This window comes from Arvicanthis niloticus, chromosome 18, assembly GCF_011762505.2.
Source record: "Arvicanthis niloticus isolate mArvNil1 chromosome 18, mArvNil1.pat.X, whole genome shotgun sequence".
Lineage (NCBI taxonomy): Eukaryota > Metazoa > Chordata > Mammalia > Rodentia > Muridae > Arvicanthis > Arvicanthis niloticus.
In genome coordinates, this window is record NC_047675.1 from 42,582,923 (window position 1) to 42,602,983 (window position 20,061).

At 44.9% G+C, this 20,061-nt stretch overlaps 1 protein-coding gene across 1 annotated transcript in view; it reads right to left on the reverse strand.

Moving 5' to 3' along the window:
* Positions 1-19,269, reverse strand: part of Cdyl2 (chromodomain Y like 2) — a 163,742-nt gene extending 144,473 nt beyond the window's left edge. The window contains exon 1 of the mRNA XM_034522602.3: positions 18,711-19,269. Coding sequence (XP_034378493.1) covers positions 18,711-18,734 — 24 coding nt within the window. The 5' untranslated portion in view covers positions 18,735-19,269. The remainder of the gene's footprint in view (positions 1-18,710) is intronic.
* Between the last annotated feature and the right edge of the window lie 792 nt (positions 19,270-20,061).

The following is a 20,061-nucleotide window of genomic DNA, read 5'->3' on the forward strand; positions in this document are numbered from 1 at the left end:
GGAGACACTATAGAGAGAGAATTAGCAGGGTACAAATAATCTGATTGTGAAAGTGGGGTTTCTAATTAGGATGGGGGAAAGAGATGATAAATAAAGAAAAAGAAGAGAGGAGGGTAAAATGAGAGGAAGGGTATCTGAAAGAGTCTTAAGAAATCATACCTACCTACCTTTAAAAAACTAGAATACATATAATTCTATGTATAAATACACATATATGGTTTAAATGAAATCTTCTCATCTAGGTTCACAATGCTCACTCAAAGAGCCAAAAACAAGCTACCGAAAAGGCCAAGAGTGTGCATGTGGAGTCTTCTTTGGAGTTGTTGGTTGGGGTTGTCCAAGAGACTCCCAAAACATCACAGGCTATTGATCTGCCCTCGACTGGCCCCAGAGGTAGCAAGTAAGTACCTATTGCTGAAGAGACCAAGTACTTCAGACAGAGGGCTCTGAGGCCCCTGAGCTGGAACACCTGAATGCATCCTTCCTGAGGTCTAGCTTCCATGGTAGCAGAAGGCACCAGGAAAGCTCCCAAAAGAGGGAAGCAACTAGTAGTCCTACGAAGATATATTGCCTATGAGTCACAGTAATGACCAGCATGGTACAGTACAGGTAAAAGCATGCATACCTTGGATGGTAGCCATCAGCTCTCTAATTGGACTTCAGACCTGTTCAACAAGAGGGAATGAATGCCTGGTACTGGAAATCTAGAAACCTACTATGCAAGGCTAGTGAAGTCATGGATCTTGAGTAAGAACCTCTTTACTAAACCAGCAGGATCCCTAACTCATTCTAAACATTTGTATTTGTGGTGGTTTGAATAAGAATGGCTCCCATAGGCTCATATATTTGAATACTTAGACATCAGGGTGTGGCACTACTTGAGAAGGATTAGGAGGTGTGGTCTTGTTGGAGTAGGTGTGACCTTGTTGGAGGAAATGTGTCACCAGGGGTGGGCCTTGAGGCTTCAAATGCTCAAACCAGGTTCCGTGTGTCTCTCTCACTGTAGCCTGAGGATCCTAACGTAGGGCTCTCAGCTACTTGTCCAGCACCATGTCTGCCTGTGTCTTGTCATGCTCCCTGCCATGCTGATAATGGACTGGACCTCCAAAACTGTCAGCTAGACTCAAATAATGAATTCTCTTATGGGATTTGTCATGGCCATGGTGTCTCTTCACAGCAATGGAACACTGATTAAACCAGTCCTTACGAGGAGCTTTCTTCCTTAAGAGAGGAAACTTCTCTTTGCAACAGAAAGAGACCATTACAGAAAGCCATAACCAATCAAAATTCAGAGTTCTGGAATTCAGTCCCGATGCATACATCTACAAAACAACTCCTGTACAAAGACTCAGGGAACGTTGCAGAAGAGAGGAGAGAAAGATTGCAAGTACCCGAGGATCGGGAACTTTGCTGTGAGACTGCATCTTCTGGTGATGTCAGAAGTGGCACCCATAAAGACTCTCTGGCATGTCTGTCTAAGAGTGAACTGACCAATGACAAGAGACATGCCAACACAGACCAGGAAAAGTTCTTTATGCCTACATAAAGAACTATGGGTAACTAATGCTGGGAATGGAAGAAACAGTCTTCTCCAGAGAAGATCACACCAACTGGCTATCCAATACCAAGTGGTCAGCCCTGGAAACTAACAAACAGATAACCTTATACAAACTGAGCATGTTATACTTAGGAATATACATGTACAAACATAAACAAGTACGCATGTAACAGCAATTAGTGAAGAACTAGGAAGAGCAAGGAGGTAGATATGGAGCTGTTTGAAAGGAGGAAAGGGAAGGGGAAATGATATAATTATATTATAATCTCAAAAAATAAAAAATAATAAATGAAATACATCTTTTTTTTTAAAAAAATACCTTGAACAACTACACACCAATGACTTGCATGAAACAGAAGTATTTCTAGAAATACTCACATAATCAAAAGTGATTTTAAAAGGATTAAGAATAGGAAGCTATATTGGACTTCTGTCCTAGTTATGGTTACTGCTATGGTGATAAAACGCTATGACCAAAGCAACTTTGAAGGACAGGGTTTACTTGGCTCACACTTCCACATCACTGTTCATCACTGAAGGAAGTCAGGACAGGAACTCACACAGAGCAGAAACGTAGAGGCTAGAGCTGATGCAGAAGCATGGAGAAATGCTGCTTACTGTTTGCTCTCTGTGGCTTGCCAACCTGTTTTCATATAGAACTCAGAACCACCATCCCAGGGATGGCTCTGCCCACAGGACTGGGCCCACCCTGTCAATAATTAATTAAGAGTATGTCCTACAGGGCCACCTGCAGTCCGATCTTATGGAAGCATTTTCTCAATTGAGGCTTGTGCCTCACTCTTACGACTCTAGCTTGTGTTAATCAAATTGATATAAAACTAGGCAGCACAATTGATCCTTTGTCAACTTGACACACAAATACATCTCCACTAATCCACAAACTTTCCTTTCTCTTTCATCCCCACGATCAAACACCAATATAGATATCACAATACAGATCATTCTATAAACTTATCAGTTTCCACAGTCTTTGCAATTCAGTTTAAAATTCGGTTCACTTAAAAATTCACATTATCATTTTGAACCTAAAAATCTCTTTATGAAATTCAGTCTTTCGACTGTGGGCTCCATAAAAATCAAAAACAAATACTTTTCTTACTTCAAGAGGGAAGAACCAGGTCATAGTCACGACTTGAACAAAGCAAAACCAAACTCCAACATTGTAAATAACTCAATGTCTGGAATCTATGATCTACTCATGATCTTCTGGGCTTCTCCAAAGGATTTAAGGTGGCTCCTCCAGCTCCACCCTCTGCAGCACACAGAGATATGTCTTCTAGGCTTAGGGTAGCTCCACTCCACACCTGTTGCCATTCTTGGTGTTCATCCCACAATACCAGAGCCTCTTGTGGAACCAAATTCTTTTACAAATAGCTTCGACTAAGCTCTCTTTGTGGACTCTATCCCTGTCACACAGTGACAAATCTCGTCTGCTTTCTGTGTCCCCTCCATGCCTTCAAAAACAGTACCACCTAAGTAACTCTTGCAGCATCAAGTTTGGTTACCAGCACACAAGGTACAACCTTGGCCACCTCTGAACAAAGCTTGCATGTACTGACTCTAAGAACAGGCTTCCCAGAAGATTTAGCTTCAGTGATGCTGTTGATCTTTTATTAATCACCACTTATTTCTCATCTCAAGTTAACCAGCATCAATTGTCGCAGTGAAGCAAAGGTTTTACTTCCAGGGTTCTGGTGTCTTGTTAATCACAGCTGATTCTTCTGCCTCTGCTAACCAAAGCGACAGATTCTTAACCCAAAATAAGGAATGGCCCTGATAGAGTCACTGAGGGACTCTCAAACTTCCCTCTGAAACTTCTCAAGGCAGGCCTCCAAACATCTCTCAGCACGCTTAGCTTCCAAACTCCCACAGAGAAGCTCACCACAAACAGAATACTCAGTGACTTTTCTCACCCCAAGTCCTTCTACAGTCCTCCAGAAACAACATGGTCAGGTCTGTCACAGCATTGCCCACTCCTGGTACCAATTTCTGTCCTAGTTAGGGTTAGTATTGTTGTGATGAGACACCATGACCAAAGCAACTTTGGAGGAAAGGGTTCATTTGGCTTACACTTCCACATCACAGTTATCATCGGAGAAAGTCAGAACTGGAACGCGGAGGCAGGAGCTGATGCAGAAGACATGAAGGAGTGCTGCGTACTACCTTACTCCCCATGGCTTGCTCAGCCTGCTTTATTGTAGAATGCAAAACTAGCAAGTCCAGGGGATGGCACCACCCATAATGGGCTGGGCCATCCCCCATAATCATTTAATTAAGAAAATGCCCCCCCAGACTTGCATATACCCTAATCTTATGGAGGCATTTTCTCAATTGACGCTTCTATCCCTCTGATGACTCTAGCTTGTGTTAAGCAGATGTAAAACTAGCCAACACAACTTCAAATGTGCAAAGGAATCAAACAAGTCAGTAAAACCTCCCAACAAAGAGAATCTCGGGGCCAGATGGCTTCGCTGGTGAATTCCACCAAACATTGAAAGGACAACACTAGTGCAACAGAGTGAAGAAATGTTCCCCAAGGTGCCACTACTTCTCCATCTCTGCCATGTTTGATTCAGAAGATGAGAAAATGACTGGATGAGCCACCCAGCACCAAACCATGCATCTGCTCCAAAAGCTGGGTCTGCTGTTTGAAGAAAGCCACTCACACTCTAAAGACAGGTCTATGTCTCTCTTCCTCTATTAACCACACAGTCTGAATCACAGTCTCCATGTGTATCTTCTTCAAAAGAGACAAGGTTTGGGGTTTCAAGACACACAAATGATTAGAGTGGATCAAGACAATCAAATCCTCCCCCTTTCTCCTTATAACAGCATGGATTTTGGTGCTGTCACTTGGTCTCATTTCCAACAGTTGACACATGAACTGGGATTTCCAGGAAAATTCAGCTATCAGGTTTCCCCATGTCAAGGCCTGTGACACCAGTCAGGGGGATAGGTCCCAACCTCATTCATCATCACTAAGCGACTTTCCCAGGACATGCTACCCTGGACTCCTTCATTAAATCTTGCATGAGAACACAACAATATCAAGATTTTCAAGGACACTCTCCAAAGGAACACGGGAAGAATCTGCTTCTACATCATGAGTACCACATGCAGAAACCAACAAGGCAAGCAGCCAGGGGTTGCATTTCCTTTGACAGCCAAAGGGACTCTCACTTTTTATCACCTGTTAAGGATGTTCACGAATGACTAAGCTTGACTTTGAAACTCCTGTCCACCTCCAAAACTTAGTGATCCTCTGAAATCAGGACTCCACTGTTTTATTGAGAATACAAGACTCCAGTTGAGTTTGACTTACAGGAAAATGATGTGGCCACTACCTGACCAACAAAGATACAGAAAAGAAGCCCTATGGTTAAGGCATTTTAAAAGCTTGGACTGCCTTCAGCCTCATGCCAAGAAGGCCATAGAGACATCTGAGACAAGTTCAACTCTCGTGCACACAACAGACATGTGCATGCTAATTTTTCCATTGAGTGGGTTTTTTTTTGGGGGGGGGGGTTGGGTTTTTTTTTTTTGAGTCTTGGCCCATGCCAAATGACGAAAGATCCTGAAAATAAGTAGACCATTAGCATTTAAGTATCTGCAAACACGTTCTAGAATGCCAAGAGAATGAATTCTGTAGAAACTCAACGAGGAGGCATAAAGCTCAAAGTTCCATTCATCGTTTGATTTCAAACATGTGTTTCAATTCCAGGAAGATCTTGGGTGTCAGGTCTCTACAGAAAGTCCAAGGCTGTAATGTCACCAAAGGGACAGACAGATCTAGCCTTATTTATCATCACTAAGATAATTCACCAGGACTCAGGATCATGCTTAGCTCCCCTGGCATCTTTAGCTAAATCTTGGGTCAAAAAGGTTTTTGCCAAGTATGGCATCTATGCAGAAACCAGGAGGAGTTGAAACTAAGCTAGCAGGGATGAGGCTGGTCCATCACCAAGAAGAATGTTAGAGGAGGGCAATCATGGAGCATGGAACAGTCAAGAGTGGTGAGCAGCCCTGTGGGTAGAACACGCTGCACACAGAGAAACAACAGGGAGCAGAGGAGGACAAGCCACAGACAACTTAGGCACCTCCTAAAGATATTCTGTCAGAAGGTAGCAAAACAGGAGGGTTTTTTTTTTTTCAGATCCCTGTGAGGGCACCCCAGAGAAAATCTGGCGTGAACACCTGATAGGTGCTAGGATGACTCAAGCAATGGGAGGCATCCCCTGTACTACGGTGTCGAGATGAAAAAGAAGACAAAAGATGGATTCCAGAAATACACAGGCTGCCAATTCAACAGAGCAGACACTGTGTCTGAGGAAAACAAAGGAGACCATATTTCTGGCTTGGGAATGAACAGATGGGGGCTAGGAGGAAGATTCTAAGTTTGACTTTTTGTATACTGAGTTTAAGGGATAGTTTGACAGTTCCAGAGCTCAGAAGAAGAATCCAGGCAAATGTCAGAGACTTCAAAACCAGCAATCCAGTCTGTTTGCTACAAGAGGTCAGGGGAAGCATGGGACCAACTATTATCTTTTAAGCTGGCAGGTTTAAAGTACAGATAGCAGGAAAGGAGGACACAGAGGAAACCAGGCAGTGGAAGATGCTCCAACACTGAGCTGCGGTACTCAAGAGAAGTGGTACCCTGTTACATGTCTGCTTGAGTGTGTTGAGGGTTTATCACATGAGCAGTTCAGGGAATCCTGATTACAAGCTTGACACATGGCCAACCTGTCAGTATTCAAACCAGGTATGAGTTCCAATAAGGCAGCAAATGATAAATAATGTTCTCAAGAGAGGGTAGCAGATATGAGTCCAAAGGGACCCAGAGAAGAAAGACTTGCCCATCCATGAATGTCAAGAGATGGTGTCAATACAAGGTGTCAATACAAGGATGGGACACTCAGCCCAGGTCTTCTTTGGAGATGGATAACCCATCCCAAAGCTGCAAAGAGGCTCTCTGCTGCCAAAACCACAGAGATGTCACTCAAGGGAGCTACCCTGGCCCGTGCCATAGAGCAACCTTCAGCACTGAATGGTTGACACAGGGGTTCAAGAGCCCTATCTCCTTACATCACCTGGGGATGTCTCTGAGGAGCCACCTTGACTTTTACTCAGATAAGAGGGGCTCAGCTGCCACCTTGCTGTACATCACCATCCTGTCTCCCCAACATCTTTCCAGGCTTATCTCCAGGGAACAGTCTTCTAGATTCCACCTAGATACAAGTGTCTATGCCAGTTTCTCTCCAGGCAACCCAATATAGAATGGATGGTGTGTATCAAACTGGACCAAGCCACTGAGGCTACAGTATAGAGGCGGAGGTGCCAAGGGCAGAGGCATCAAGCCATTAGGTGGCCTTTGTGTGTATTTGCTTTGAAGCAGCTCTGTCAAATGCAGTTAACAGAGACTCGCTGCACTCTATCCAGTTGTTATCCACACTGGTGAGTGGTTGTTTGAGGCTAAGTTTTGATTTGCCATGAGGGACTTTTGCTATCTAATATTACCAGTGGCAGGCAACGTGGTAATTTTAACTATGAAAAACATATGAAGGACTCTTCTCGGGAGAGGGATGAGTATGTCATACACAGGTAAAGGAAGGCAGGCAGAAAGGTAGACTGCAAACATGGGCTTCCTGTGTGACCAGCAAAGTCTCACAAGCTGGGACTACAAACACAAACAATCCAGACATAGTCTCTCTCTTTTATTCTTTCATTTTAAGATTTTTTCACTTATTTTTTTGTTTATTTATTTTATATGAGTGTTATATCTGGATGTATCCCTGAAGCCAGAAGAGGGCACCAGATATTATAGATGGTTGTGAGCCACCATGTGGTTTGAACTCAGGACCTCTGGAAGAGCATCCAATGCTCTTAACCGCTGAGCCATCTTTCCAGCCCCATAGTCTCTCTATCACTGAGCCTGCTGCCTACAGGAAATAGTAAGATACAACCATAGAGTCTTTTTCTCAATCAAGATGGACACATTTTGGTGTAGATGTCTTTTCTTAGTTTAACTGACTACTTGGTTTTCTTACCACTGACTAGGCTGAGGCAAGCAGTAAGTTCTGGTATAACAGCAAAAGCTTTCAATAAAACCCCAAAATGTTACCCACGCTCCTGCAACAGCCTATGGTCCACTAACTGCTTCCTGTATTTTATTTGCTGGTGCATAAGAAAATGACTTTGGATGGTCTATGAAAATTAGCTGTGAGCGTTATCAAGTTATGGTTAGTTTAGATTGGTTTGGTCATGTGATCTTGCAGTCTTAAGGTATGGTTCATTTCCACTGAACCACAAGTCTTTGAGAATGAAAATCTGTTTGTGTGTTTGTCTGGGCTTATAACACCTAACCGTGATTCCCAACCTGTCCTTCGCTCAAATAATCAAGGCAGAAAGACTTAGATGTATCAATAAACCCCAACAACACAGCACAAAAGTTCAATGTGTGCCCGTTGTTATCATATACTTATTACACACCAGAACATACACCAGCCACCACCTCTGGCTTGAGTGCCATGTGAGTAATCATATATGCTACAGAGAGTGTATTTCCCATAGTACTTTACATGAGAAGACTGTTTTGATAACTGTGTGTGTGTATTATTGCTTTTTAAAAAAAGTACATTTACTTAAAGTTTGAATATATGCCCAAAGACAGCAAAAAACAAAAAAACAAACAAACAAAAAAACAAAAAAACAAACAGTACTTTGAGTTCCAGTCACAAAAAGAAAGGAAATGAGAAAGCAAGAAAAAGAAATTGACCTGATTCTGTTTTTCACCATTGAAAACTGTGGGGTGGAGCAGATCACCATCATATATGGATGTTGGGTTTGCTGGGTTTTCACTACTACTATTTTTTCTTAATGATTTGACCAATAGTGTAAGTATGACTTGTACAGTGATTGCAGTTTGCTTCTCGTCTTTAAAATAACACAAATAAACATAAACTCTCAAAAGACATATCAAGGATTAATTTGGGTGTTGGGGGGGGTTTTAATTACCCCCAATTCCAAAGAAGAATTTAAAAGACAGTCGTGGCTACAGAGTCCACACCCTGCATAGTTATAGGTACATAGCTAACATACATTATTTAACTGATGGATTATTCAACAAGTAGCTGGGTTTTTTTTCCTGCGTGTGAGTATTTTGCCTGCATTTGTGTCTTGGTGCCACATGCATATATGGCCCCATGAAGGCCAGAAGAGGGCATCAGATCCCCTGGAACTAGAATTACAGATGTTTGTGAGGCACCATAGTGGTGAGGGCTGGGAATCCTGACTTTTCATCCAGTACTTCTTAACCACCGAGCCATCTCTCCAGCCCCCAATGGCTATGTTTTAAATTCAACCCAACTCTAGCATTTCTATTAACTCTATGGTTTGTTAGTAAAACCCCTCAGACCATTTTTTTTAAAACACCAGGCTAAAGGACAAGGACACAAAAGTCAAGGCGGAAAATTCCCTGGTGATGAATCTGAGACTAGCGTAATGGCTCCTCGGTAGGGGAATAATCTGATCCAGCAGTGAGTGATCTGGAGACTCGGCCCCGTAGATGTGCCCCTGAAGGGTCCATGCTGATCATTCTCTGAGTTACTTATTAAGCAACTGAGAGTGGCTGACCCAGAGAGATTCTAGGAGAAGTGAGGTAGCTGCAGTCAAGAGGAACCCATTTAGAAGAGACACTGGGTATTATAAAGTCTTCTCAGGAGCCTGTGCCTTTACAGAGGCATGGTCAGTTATGGGCCTTTCACTAGAGCAGTGACCAATAGAGATCCAGGCATCTACCCACAGGTTAAGGATAACAGGACCATGTTGGAGGCTCAAGAAACATGACCCGGTGGATAAGAGTGAGAAGGACTACTGGGCAATTTCCACCTTCAACAGCCTCTCAGGACAAGGGACTGGCTCAGGCAGCTCTGATTTTCAGACCCAAGACCTATCTGTGCTGAACTGTGTTGCCTCCCGTGGCTCTCATGAGACACAACACAAGTAACTACGGTGAGATAGAGTGCCTAAGTTGGTGGGTTCTAGGTGTTACCAAGTCTGCCCAACACTGAGCTCCTGGGCTTGTAGCTTGCCCTTCTTCACATACACATACACATACACATACACACACACACACACACCCTGCAGCAAGGTATTTGAAGCAATCAACTTAAAACAAAAGGAGCATTATCAGAATATAAGTGACCCATCTCCATTTATAATGCTGACCACCTAGGATCAAAAGTGAAAAGGCTCATTTAGCTGGCCAACACTATCAGGTGACAGGAAGAAGAGACGCAGAGCCACTTGGGCACATAAGTAGGGGGTTGTTGGAAGGAACTGGCTTGTCCAGTGAGGAGCTGGTGAGGCAAATTAAAAACAATCCATGGGGCAGAAGATCAACAGAAAGAGTAACTGGAACTCTAGGACGCGGGTTTAATAATGGCGATGGGTGAGATTTGACATCTTCTAGAAGCTTCAATTTTCGCATTAAGGCATGTAAGCCCATTGACTCAAGCCCATCGGCATTGACCACAATAACCTTCCTTACTTAAAGGGACTTTCAACCATATCCACAAAGGACCTTCACTGCAAAACCTAGATTGGTATTTGGGCCGAAAAAAACCTGGGAACTTAAGCCAGGCAAGCTATTATCCAACACTGATCACCATGTTGATCTGTCAGCAGTACTGTCTGTTCTGTCCCCTCTCTCAAACACTGCTACAGCAAAGCCCTCGCTGAAGAGTTCATCTCGAAGTCCTTGACTTAAATCTTTTCCCTGAGCCAATTTTACTTACCAGAAAGGCTCTGTATGATTATATTATGCACCTTCAACTTTTTTTTTATTGGCTGTAGATGCTGTTTATCGATTATTATAAATTACGATTCGTGCGCTAAATATTTTTATATATGAAGATTATATTGTTTAAAAATAAATTACATCCTTAATGAAGGAGAGTATGGCAGTGAATAGGAATGAGAAGAAAGTGCAGATCTTCAGGTTTATCTTACATGAGTTTTCTAGACTTGGCTATTTATCACATGAGAGCAGCGCAAGGGGAGAAACACAGAACTACAATGTTGGGTCTGGATATGCAGTGTCATATAAACCAAAGTCACCAAACAGAACAACAACAAAAAAAAGGCAAGAGGAGGAGGAGAAAAGTACAAGAAGAAGAAAACAACCACAAAAAAGAAATAAGCAAAGCCAGGAGACTTGAGTTCTTCTTGAATTATAGCCCTACTTTTTTCTCCTGTTAAAATTACTGGAGATGAGACTGAAGAGGTTTCTCAATGGTTAGGAGCATTTGGTTTTTCTCTCAGGGGACCTTGGTTTGATTCCTAACACCTACATCAAGAGGCTCACAACTGCTTGTCACTCCAACTCCTGGAATTCTAACACACTCTTCCGAGCTCTGTGGGCACCTGCACTCATGTGCACACATTCACGCACATGTACACACACGTAAATAACATAAATATCTTTTAGTTATTGAAGACATTGGGTAGAGATTCAAGAGGTCCATAAGACTTACAGAAAAATCACATCTAAGAATATGAGGACTCAACATTGACACCATAACCATTTGCCGTGCAAATCATCCAAAGCAGATAAGTACAGAACTAGGGGGACAGACATGGCTGGTTACTCTTCACATTTCATGGAAGTACCACTCCCCATCACACCAGGTTCTTTAAGAGATGCCTGTGAAAGGTGTCTCTGCATCTATATTCCCCACATCAGCATAAAGCTGCAACCTTCTCATGCCCAGCACACTCAGTGGGACAGCTGCATCCCACTGATGCCAATGACTTATTGGTTACTCAATCCAAGGACACTCCTGGCCACTCTATTAAAATGCAATCTCCCATTGACTTCCACAACAGCAAACTCCTTTGTTGTCCCTTCACTTATCTTCCTACACACAAGGCAAAGCCACTCTCTTTCATGTCTCTAAAATGTCCATTTTCCCATCATGGAGCTGCTACTCAGCCTTGCAGTGTTTTCTTTGGTTTTCACTATGATCTGTGTACTAACAGTGCCCAATCTGGGTATTTATTCCAGGACTCCTGAGATCTGACTTTAAGTTCCTGCTGCAATGAGCATCTACACTTGGGTGTTCCATGAACCCTGATTCACTGCCCTTTCCAATGCCTCCACACTTCCTTCAAACACAACTTCTCCCCAGGTTCCAGCATGAACCCAAAGGGATAACAAAAACCTAGCGATTATCCCTCAACTTCTGCAATCCTTTATCCCTATGCACTGTAAGAAAGTTTTGTTTTAGCAAGAGAAGGGACATTACAGCTAAAAACAGTACTTCCTACCAGGACTCTCTTGCAGCTAGGTATTCAGGCCAATGAGATGGCAGCATAATCATGATTGATTATTATTCTGTTCAGCCCTCCATCTCTCCTTTTTTCCTCTTCTGAAAAAAGATAGCTAGAGTTCTATGATCAGGTTGGATCATGAAGTGAACTTGAGGACCAGAAGTCACAATTGAGGATGATGGGATAGAGATAAAAGGAACCAGACACCTTGAGAACTTCACAGAGGGGCAATACTAACCATGAGCTCCAACCTTTACTTCATATAAATGAATGCATCATGTTTAAGCCACAGTTACACATATTTCTGTTACAAATCTGACTGACAAGCAAACTGTGCTGATTCTGTTTAAATCTTCCAACCTTTCCCATTTCCCTTCACTCCCACTCAGCTGCCACTGTTTCTCCTTCCCATCACCAAAACAGCAAGCAGCAGTGTTAGACCTGCTCTGGATCCTCCACTAATTCAGTCAACTGTCCATTTGGAAGGGAAATTTGGGGTTATGAATCAAGAGTTGTAAAAATATCTGTATTTTTCAAACTGTCATTACTCAGAGCCTACTCTGGGAAAAACAATATAAATAATGATGTTTGTGGGTGGTCATAACAACAGAACACAATGGCTTACAATTAGAATCTGTCTAGATGCTCAACAACAGGGAACTGATTATCAAAAAAAGTGTTGGCTTCAGGAGAAAACTCATCTTTCATTGAATGTCATTATCTGGCACTGGTTTAAGTCCTGCAGACCTGGCCACACTCATTTCCTAGTTGAGTCTTTGAGGACATCACCTCCTCTGTGAGACTACCTCTCATTCCCCCAACCTGGATCTCATATATCCCTCAACATCCTCCTGGAAGCCTCGTTTTCCCCATAGAATGCTTTCTCCACTGACTGTGAACTTCTGTTCTCTTACATTATCTCCCACTAGACCATAGACTTTTAGGAGACAGTGCTATCATTTCCCTAGTACTAGGTATATATTTGCTGGTCTATAAATATGACATAAATAAATGGTGGTGCTACAAATTCAGCCAAACTAGATCCCCTTTCACCCTCCAATAGAGATGTCAAAACTAGTTGCTTATATCTGACAGTAAGACTCTCTATCAACACCCAGGCGGAACTTTTCTTTAAAAATGGTCAGGCTACAAGGATACTTTTTATCACCCTTCAAGGATAGCTTAAGGCCTTGAAGAAACAGCCTTATTCAATAAGGAATAACATAAAAACCTGCCTTAAAAATAAGCTGATGGATCCCCACTGAAGGATCAAATACCTAGTCCATATTCATTAGATCCCAATATTCCTACTCAACTGGAAATCATCCTTGGATGGCATATCTGCAGAGATTTAAGAAGTCATATCTTTGACAGGGGAGGTTCTTAGACGTGCTTAATTAACTGGGCAAATGACACCAGCGTCACTAGGAAGTTGTGTAGGTTGAGATGCCATTTTCTTCAATTTGTTAATATTTCTGAAGCAGTCACAGGCAAGCACTCTCAGAAGGAAAAAGGCTCAAGAGTGGATGGAAACACTAACATAAAGCTGGAAATGTGCTCAGTCTCCATCTTGAAAAACGAGTGGTAGCGCATATAACGGCACCACCACCATGTTGACCACATGGTGGAGCCAGAACACATGGAAAGGGTGTGAAGACATGGCTTTCCAGCCATTCTTCATTCTTTATTCTTTTCCTCATTCAGGTGAACGAGGAAAGCTACGAACCAGACATAACATTGTCAGAAACCGTGTTTATCAGAAGTGAATGCCTTGGGCAATCTACAGAGAAACAAGGACTTGTCAGCTCTACCAATACACAATAAAAGACCAGCAGACTTACTGGGGGACAGCCAGCATACTTCTATTAGATTTCTTTAGAGCTTAGTTGATGTTCTAGGCCCAGGGTTACATACATTTTCCATAATCTGCTTTAACACTTCTGCCCACAAGTTTTGTTATGTCTAAAGTGTGACTTTGGAGAACACAGAGTCCACAGATCCTGCCACAGGGGAAAGACCTGTGTTCATTACTGAAGAGTCCATTGGCAACTAAAGTCAACGTCTCTCAATAAAGGAAAAGGATTCTGTTGTTTTTATTTGGAATGGAAAATTTTATTATATACACTGTGCAGATATACATAATCATTATACATACGCAGCTCTGAATATAAGGAGGGAGAGGTGTACATACTCACACATACACACCCCCTCCCCCAAAAAAATTACAGCCATTTCTTGGAGATAGAGATTGAGGAAGCATCAACAAACAGAGCCTGGCACAGAGATACTGTGAAGTCCAACTCAATAACCCTCATCTCGGCCACTCCACTCAGAAAGAATCCTCTTTGAACACTTTTGCCAGCAAGGTAGGTACTTTGTCCTTCATGTCAACTAATCAAGGGCAAGAGGTATTAGACAACACTCAACAGCAAGAAAACTACATGTGGACATTTAAATGCAGTCAACCCTTCTGAGGGAAGACAGTCAGCTTCTCTAGAAGATATCCAGACACACCTTTAGAGAAAAAAGGTGAGCCATCAAAGAACACGATAGGTGAGCAACCACTTATTATGGTGCATGCTGGGTAGATCTTATCATCCTCAACATAAACTAGAAACACTTGGGGAAAGGGAACCTCAACTGAGGGACTGCCTACATCAGACAGGCTTGTGGGCATGCATTTTGCTTTTTGCTTGACTGATGATTAGTGTGGGAGGGCTAAGCCCAGTGTGGGTTGTTCCACTCCCTGGGAAGGTATTGGGTTGTATAAGAAAGGTCATCACTTCTAGCCCACATAAAATATGGTTTATTGGTTAAAAGTTGTAATAAGCCATTTTGTGTATGCTTGATTATAATATTTAGTTAAGGAAATACTATCATGTAGACTAAGATGTATTCTATTATTTCTTTTAAGGTCGGTAACTGTACTAAAGAAGGAAGAAGGTTTGATGCTGATCAGGCTGTAGGAAGCATTCCACCATGTCTCTGCTTCAGTTCCTGCCTTGAGGTTCCTGTTTGAGATCCTACACTGGTTTCTCTCAGTGATGGGCCGTGTAATGTGGAAGTGTGTCCTTGCTCATGTATGTAGATTCGGCCAGTGGATTAATCTCAGCAACAGACACAAAACTAGGGCATGATATTACCACTACCAAGAGACCATGGGCTGGGGAAGAAAAGTATGTAACTCTCAGCTTAAGAATAGCAAACGTGGCTCAGTGTGCTGTCTCCTGGACCTGGTCTTCCATTCACTGGTAAGAACCAGGAGTTAGTGAACGTGTGAGGAGTTACAGAACAGGAAAAAGACAAGATCCTGGTTTCCTTGTGCTGTGCCACAGATGATGTGTTCTCGACACCCAACCATCTTGGCAAATGGCTGACTAAACTCTAAGGCTGGCAAACTCTAATACCTTCTGGATTCAGATTTATTGTATAAACATGTAGAAAAATAGATGTTCCTGTATAAGATAAGGATCATTGTGGAAAGAGACAAGCTAAAGATCTTCTGCTTTCATACCTAACAAACACACACACACACACACACACGGCCTAGAACTGCCTAACAGACCACTTCTGATGGCCCACATGTTGACTAGCACATCTGGGGGTGGAGGGAATTACATTCTATAGCCAGCCATAACTGGCTTTAAGAAAATAGTTCTCAACCTGTAGTTCTCTATCAAATAATCCTTTCCAAAAATTGCATATCAGATATCCTGCATATCAGATAAAGATCTGATTCATAACAGTGGCAAAATTACAGTTATGAAGTAGCAACAAAAACAATCTTATTTATTTTTTTTTTTTGAGGTTGTCACTACAACATGAGGTGTATTAAAGGGTTGTGCCATTGGGAAGGTTGAGAACCACTGCTGTAAGCCATGGATCAACATTTTAAATCACCGTCATATACATGATCTCTAGAACGCATCAGAGAGGGTGAGGGCTCAGCTACCGGGGAAACAAAACCAGGGGATCCATCAAATCCAAATTTCAGAAGCTCCTCTTGACCCAGGTTTCCTCACCAAGACTCAAGAGCATCACCACGTAACCAAAGATCATTCTCTGGAGTCTTTAAAATCGGCACCTCACTTCTTAACAGAGCTCTCTGGGGAAGGGTTGCTTTGTATAACAGGGGTCTAAAATCACCAAAGAGGCGGTGAATCTCTGCCCTCCAAACATCACTCTCATCCTAAAACATCGAAGGTAATGTCACCAGGCACATAGGTGGAACATATGTCACAAAGATCACCACTCCTGGCCCACACAAATATAGTTTATTGGTTGAAGGTTATGATAAGCCATTCTATGCACACCCAAGTATAATATTTAATTAAGGAAATACCATCATCTAGAAACAGATATCTTCTTTTATTTCTTTTAAGGTTAGTAACTGCATTGAATATGCCCAGATCTATTTACTTGTAATCAATGGGCTATTTTTTTTAACGCGCATGGCAATTTTACAGATAGAAAACATATGGACTGAGGCACACATCTGGCACTTCTTGTTTTTAAGTTAAATCTGAACAACCAATTAAACCCCCTCGGTGTATGTTATGTAATGGGGGCATGGGTTAATAAAAATGTTGACATTGGTTATATTCTCATAATACAGTTTAGCCCTTCTAGTAATGGCTGTGCAAATAATCAGCCACGGGAAAGCCATTTTATATCTCATACAATTACCTACCACCACAGAAGTAATTGTTATCATTGTCCTGTTTATTGAACTTCAATAAGCACTCTTGAGTTGCTGAGACAGTTCAAGGCCATTGTGGAAACTCCCATCTTCCTCTGGCGACTATAATTACCGAGGTTAAGAATGGCAGTTTTTCAGATGAACATTGAACAAGAAATTATCCCCAGGAGGTTCGAACGTCTCAGACTTTAAATTGGGGGGGGGGGACGCTGATACCTCTATGATGTTCACTTCATGTCTTCAACAAGGCCACTTGTCACCCAGGCAAAATGTCACCGGCTCTGAGACAACTCACCATCAGAGAGAAAAATCCCATGACCTCAAGAGGATTGGTTTTGTTCCTAAATGGCATCCACTTTCTGCCAGCGTCCTGGTAGGACTAGTTATACTTTGGGGAACTTGGTCAAAGGTTTTCACTTCACTAGGTTTTAACTTTTGGTTTCAGAGACTGCTCCACCATCTTGGAAAAAGATGGATGCTTAACAACATCCTGTCAGTTTCTCATCAGGTTTCTAGCCCTCCCTGGCTTCTCCATCAGCACAGGAAGAAGGAAGGCCGTAGGATAAAGAAGAGGGCAACTTATATCGTTTTAAAAACAAACAAACAAACAAACAAAACAAACATGGGTTCCACCTGAGCCTGATGGCTTGTAACCCATCACTGAGCCCTGCCAAGCCCAGAATCATCCAGAAGGTTCTGGATACATAGGAAGTCGAGATGCCCACCAGCCTCTCCTCCATTTTCTACTCAGGGCAGTAATGCTCTGGTGGAGAAGCTTGGGCTTCCAGAAAGGCCCAAGGAACAAAACCTTACAGTGGATGGATTACTACTGCAATGTCTTACCCAAAATATTAACTCAGAGCGTTCCCAAACTACATGGAAATTTAGACAGCAACCTTAGGAATGACAGCCAACAGTAGTAACTGGCTCATACTGGAGGACAGGGATGGGAAGGCCAAGCTGACCCCTGACACCTCTTGGAGGGCATCCTCCCCCTGGGATCAGTGGTGGCTTCTTATTTGTCCAGGAGTCCAAATCCCACGCAAAACGTGTTGTGGTCCCAAGGCCAGCTAAACCCTCTCTCCCCAGAGACCATGGGTATTTCTCTGTTCAAAAGATGACAGATGGACACCTTTTTTCAACGTTTTGAACCGATTTCAAAATATCCAGTGCTCACTACTACCTGTGTGACCTTAGTGACAAGTATGACCCCCTTAGTGTGCTAGAGGAGTTCTGGGAAGTGGATTCACACCCATGTCCTCCGACAAGTCTGACCACCCACATACAAGTTTCAGGCCAGCTTCCTTTCCACCTCAGGGGTCCCTCTGCAGCCCCTCTTTCACCCTAAGCATGACACCAGCAGAGACGACCGACCCCCAAGCCCCTGCCAGGAGAGCTACAGAGCCCAGAGAAGGGGGACACTAGGCAGCAGGTGGGGGGAGGGGGCAGGCACTCAGTGGCCCCTGTGGAACTGCAAGAGCGGGTCCCCAGAGCACCCCCTCCCCCGTGCCCCAACACTCTTGTCCTTTTCATCCCCCCCCCCCCAGGAGCCTGGCTCCGCTTTGATCTCCCACCTTCTCCCCTCCCAGCCCACATCCGCGCAACCCCGGGGGCTCAACACCCCTAAATTGGGCGGTCCGCAGCGCGGGCCCCCGCATTCCCTCGCACGTCCGGCGACTTTTTTTTTTTCTTTTTCCTTAATTTTTTTTACCTGTACTTTTTTTTTTTTTTTTTTTTCACACTCGGGGCGGCTCGTCGGGGCTGAGCAAGCACCTCCCCGGGACCGCTACCTTCCCTCCCTCCACCCCGGCTCCGCCCGGCTTCCTCCTTCCCCTCTCCAAGGCCGCAAAGTAGATGGAGTAAGAGAGTGTGTGCGCGAGAGAAAGAGAAAGAGGGAGCGGGCGCCGCGGGAGGCGGCGGCGGGAGGCGCGCCCGGCCCCCGCCACCCTCCGGTCCCCGCCGCCACCCTCGGGTCCGCCACCACCCTCGAGTCCCCCAGGCGCCCTCCGATCCCCAGCGCCGCCACCCGCGGGCTAAGGACTACGCTCGCACCAGCTCGGCCAGGCCCGGTTCCCCGGCGCCGCCCGCGCCCCAGCTTCTCCGTACCTCGTAAAGGTCCCCAGAAGCCATGCCAGGCTGCGGAACTTGGCTCGCCGGGTGTGCGCGTCTTGCTCGCTCGCGCGCTCCCGTGCGTGTGCGCGCGGGGGCCCAGGTTGCGCGCGCTTGTGAGCGCGTGCCTGTGTGTATAAGTGTGTGAGTGTGGTGTGTGTGTGTGTGTTTGCGTGCGCGCGCGCGCGTGTCTGTGTGTGAGTGTGTGTGTGTGTGAGTGTGTGTGTGCGCGCGAGTGTGTGCGGCGTGTTGAGTAAACTGTGTTTTTGCAGAATGACAGGCTTGGGGGCCGCCTGTGCGCAGAATCGGAGCGGGCGGCGGCGGGGCTGGCGTAACCGGCGGCGGCCGCGGCAATCGCGGCGACACGCGAGCGCGGCCAGGGGCGACCGACGGCTGCGCAGCGCGCCCTGAGCCTCGGACGCGGCCCCCTGAGTGCCCGGGCCCCCGTGTCCCGAGGCTGGTAACTGTAGCGCTCGGCTCGCCCCGGCGCCGCCTGCAGGAAGCCGACCCGCGCCCGCCGCCCGCCCGGACGCGGCTGCCACTGGGCGAGTCCCCGCCTCCCGGGAGCCCGGCCCGGCCCCCGGGGCGGAGGGGGCGGCGGCCACCGAGGGCCGAGCCCGGGTACCGTTCCCGAGCCCGGCCGCGCGCGCAGCCGCGAGGCCCCCAGAGTACCGGGCCAGGTGCCCACCCGCAGTGACCTGCCCCGGCTGCGAAGGGGCGGCCAAGAGGCAGGTATCAACCTGCAGGTCTCAGGCAATGGAGCCCCTCTTTAGTCCTGCTTCTTGCTCCAGAGTACCCCACTCTTCTCCTTCCCAGGGAGGGAACTGGGCACGATCTTTCGAGAACTGGCCCCTCGTGGAGTTCGAAGGGCCCTTGCTTCCAGGATGGGTTTTCAAGGAGAAGAGAGAGGAAGTGGCCGGTCAACCGGCTCCATGGAGAGCCAGGACAGTGGCAGTCACCGCTAAACCCTGCGAAGTGTTTACAGCCAGGCATGGCCTTGCCTCACTAATCCAGTCAATCAGTTAATCAGCAAACATTTCCCAAAGTTCACCCAACTACAAGTGTCTGCAGCCACCAGTGAGACCCTGCCCACACTGGACTTTGAATCCCAGAGGGAAGAGGAGAGACACATTAGGGAAAAAGGGAAGGGTTCCTTCAGTCTCAACAGGAGTTCCCAATACTGCTGAGCTACAGAGGTAGAGACTTCCCTTTTTCTAAAGAGTTATCTATTTCTTAAAAAAACATCCTGTATATATGGTCACCTTTGTACCTAAAGGGTTCTCCTTTTAAAATAGTACAGCTCTCTCAGAATCCGGGGAGAGTGTTCTGAAATTGGAAGGGGACACAA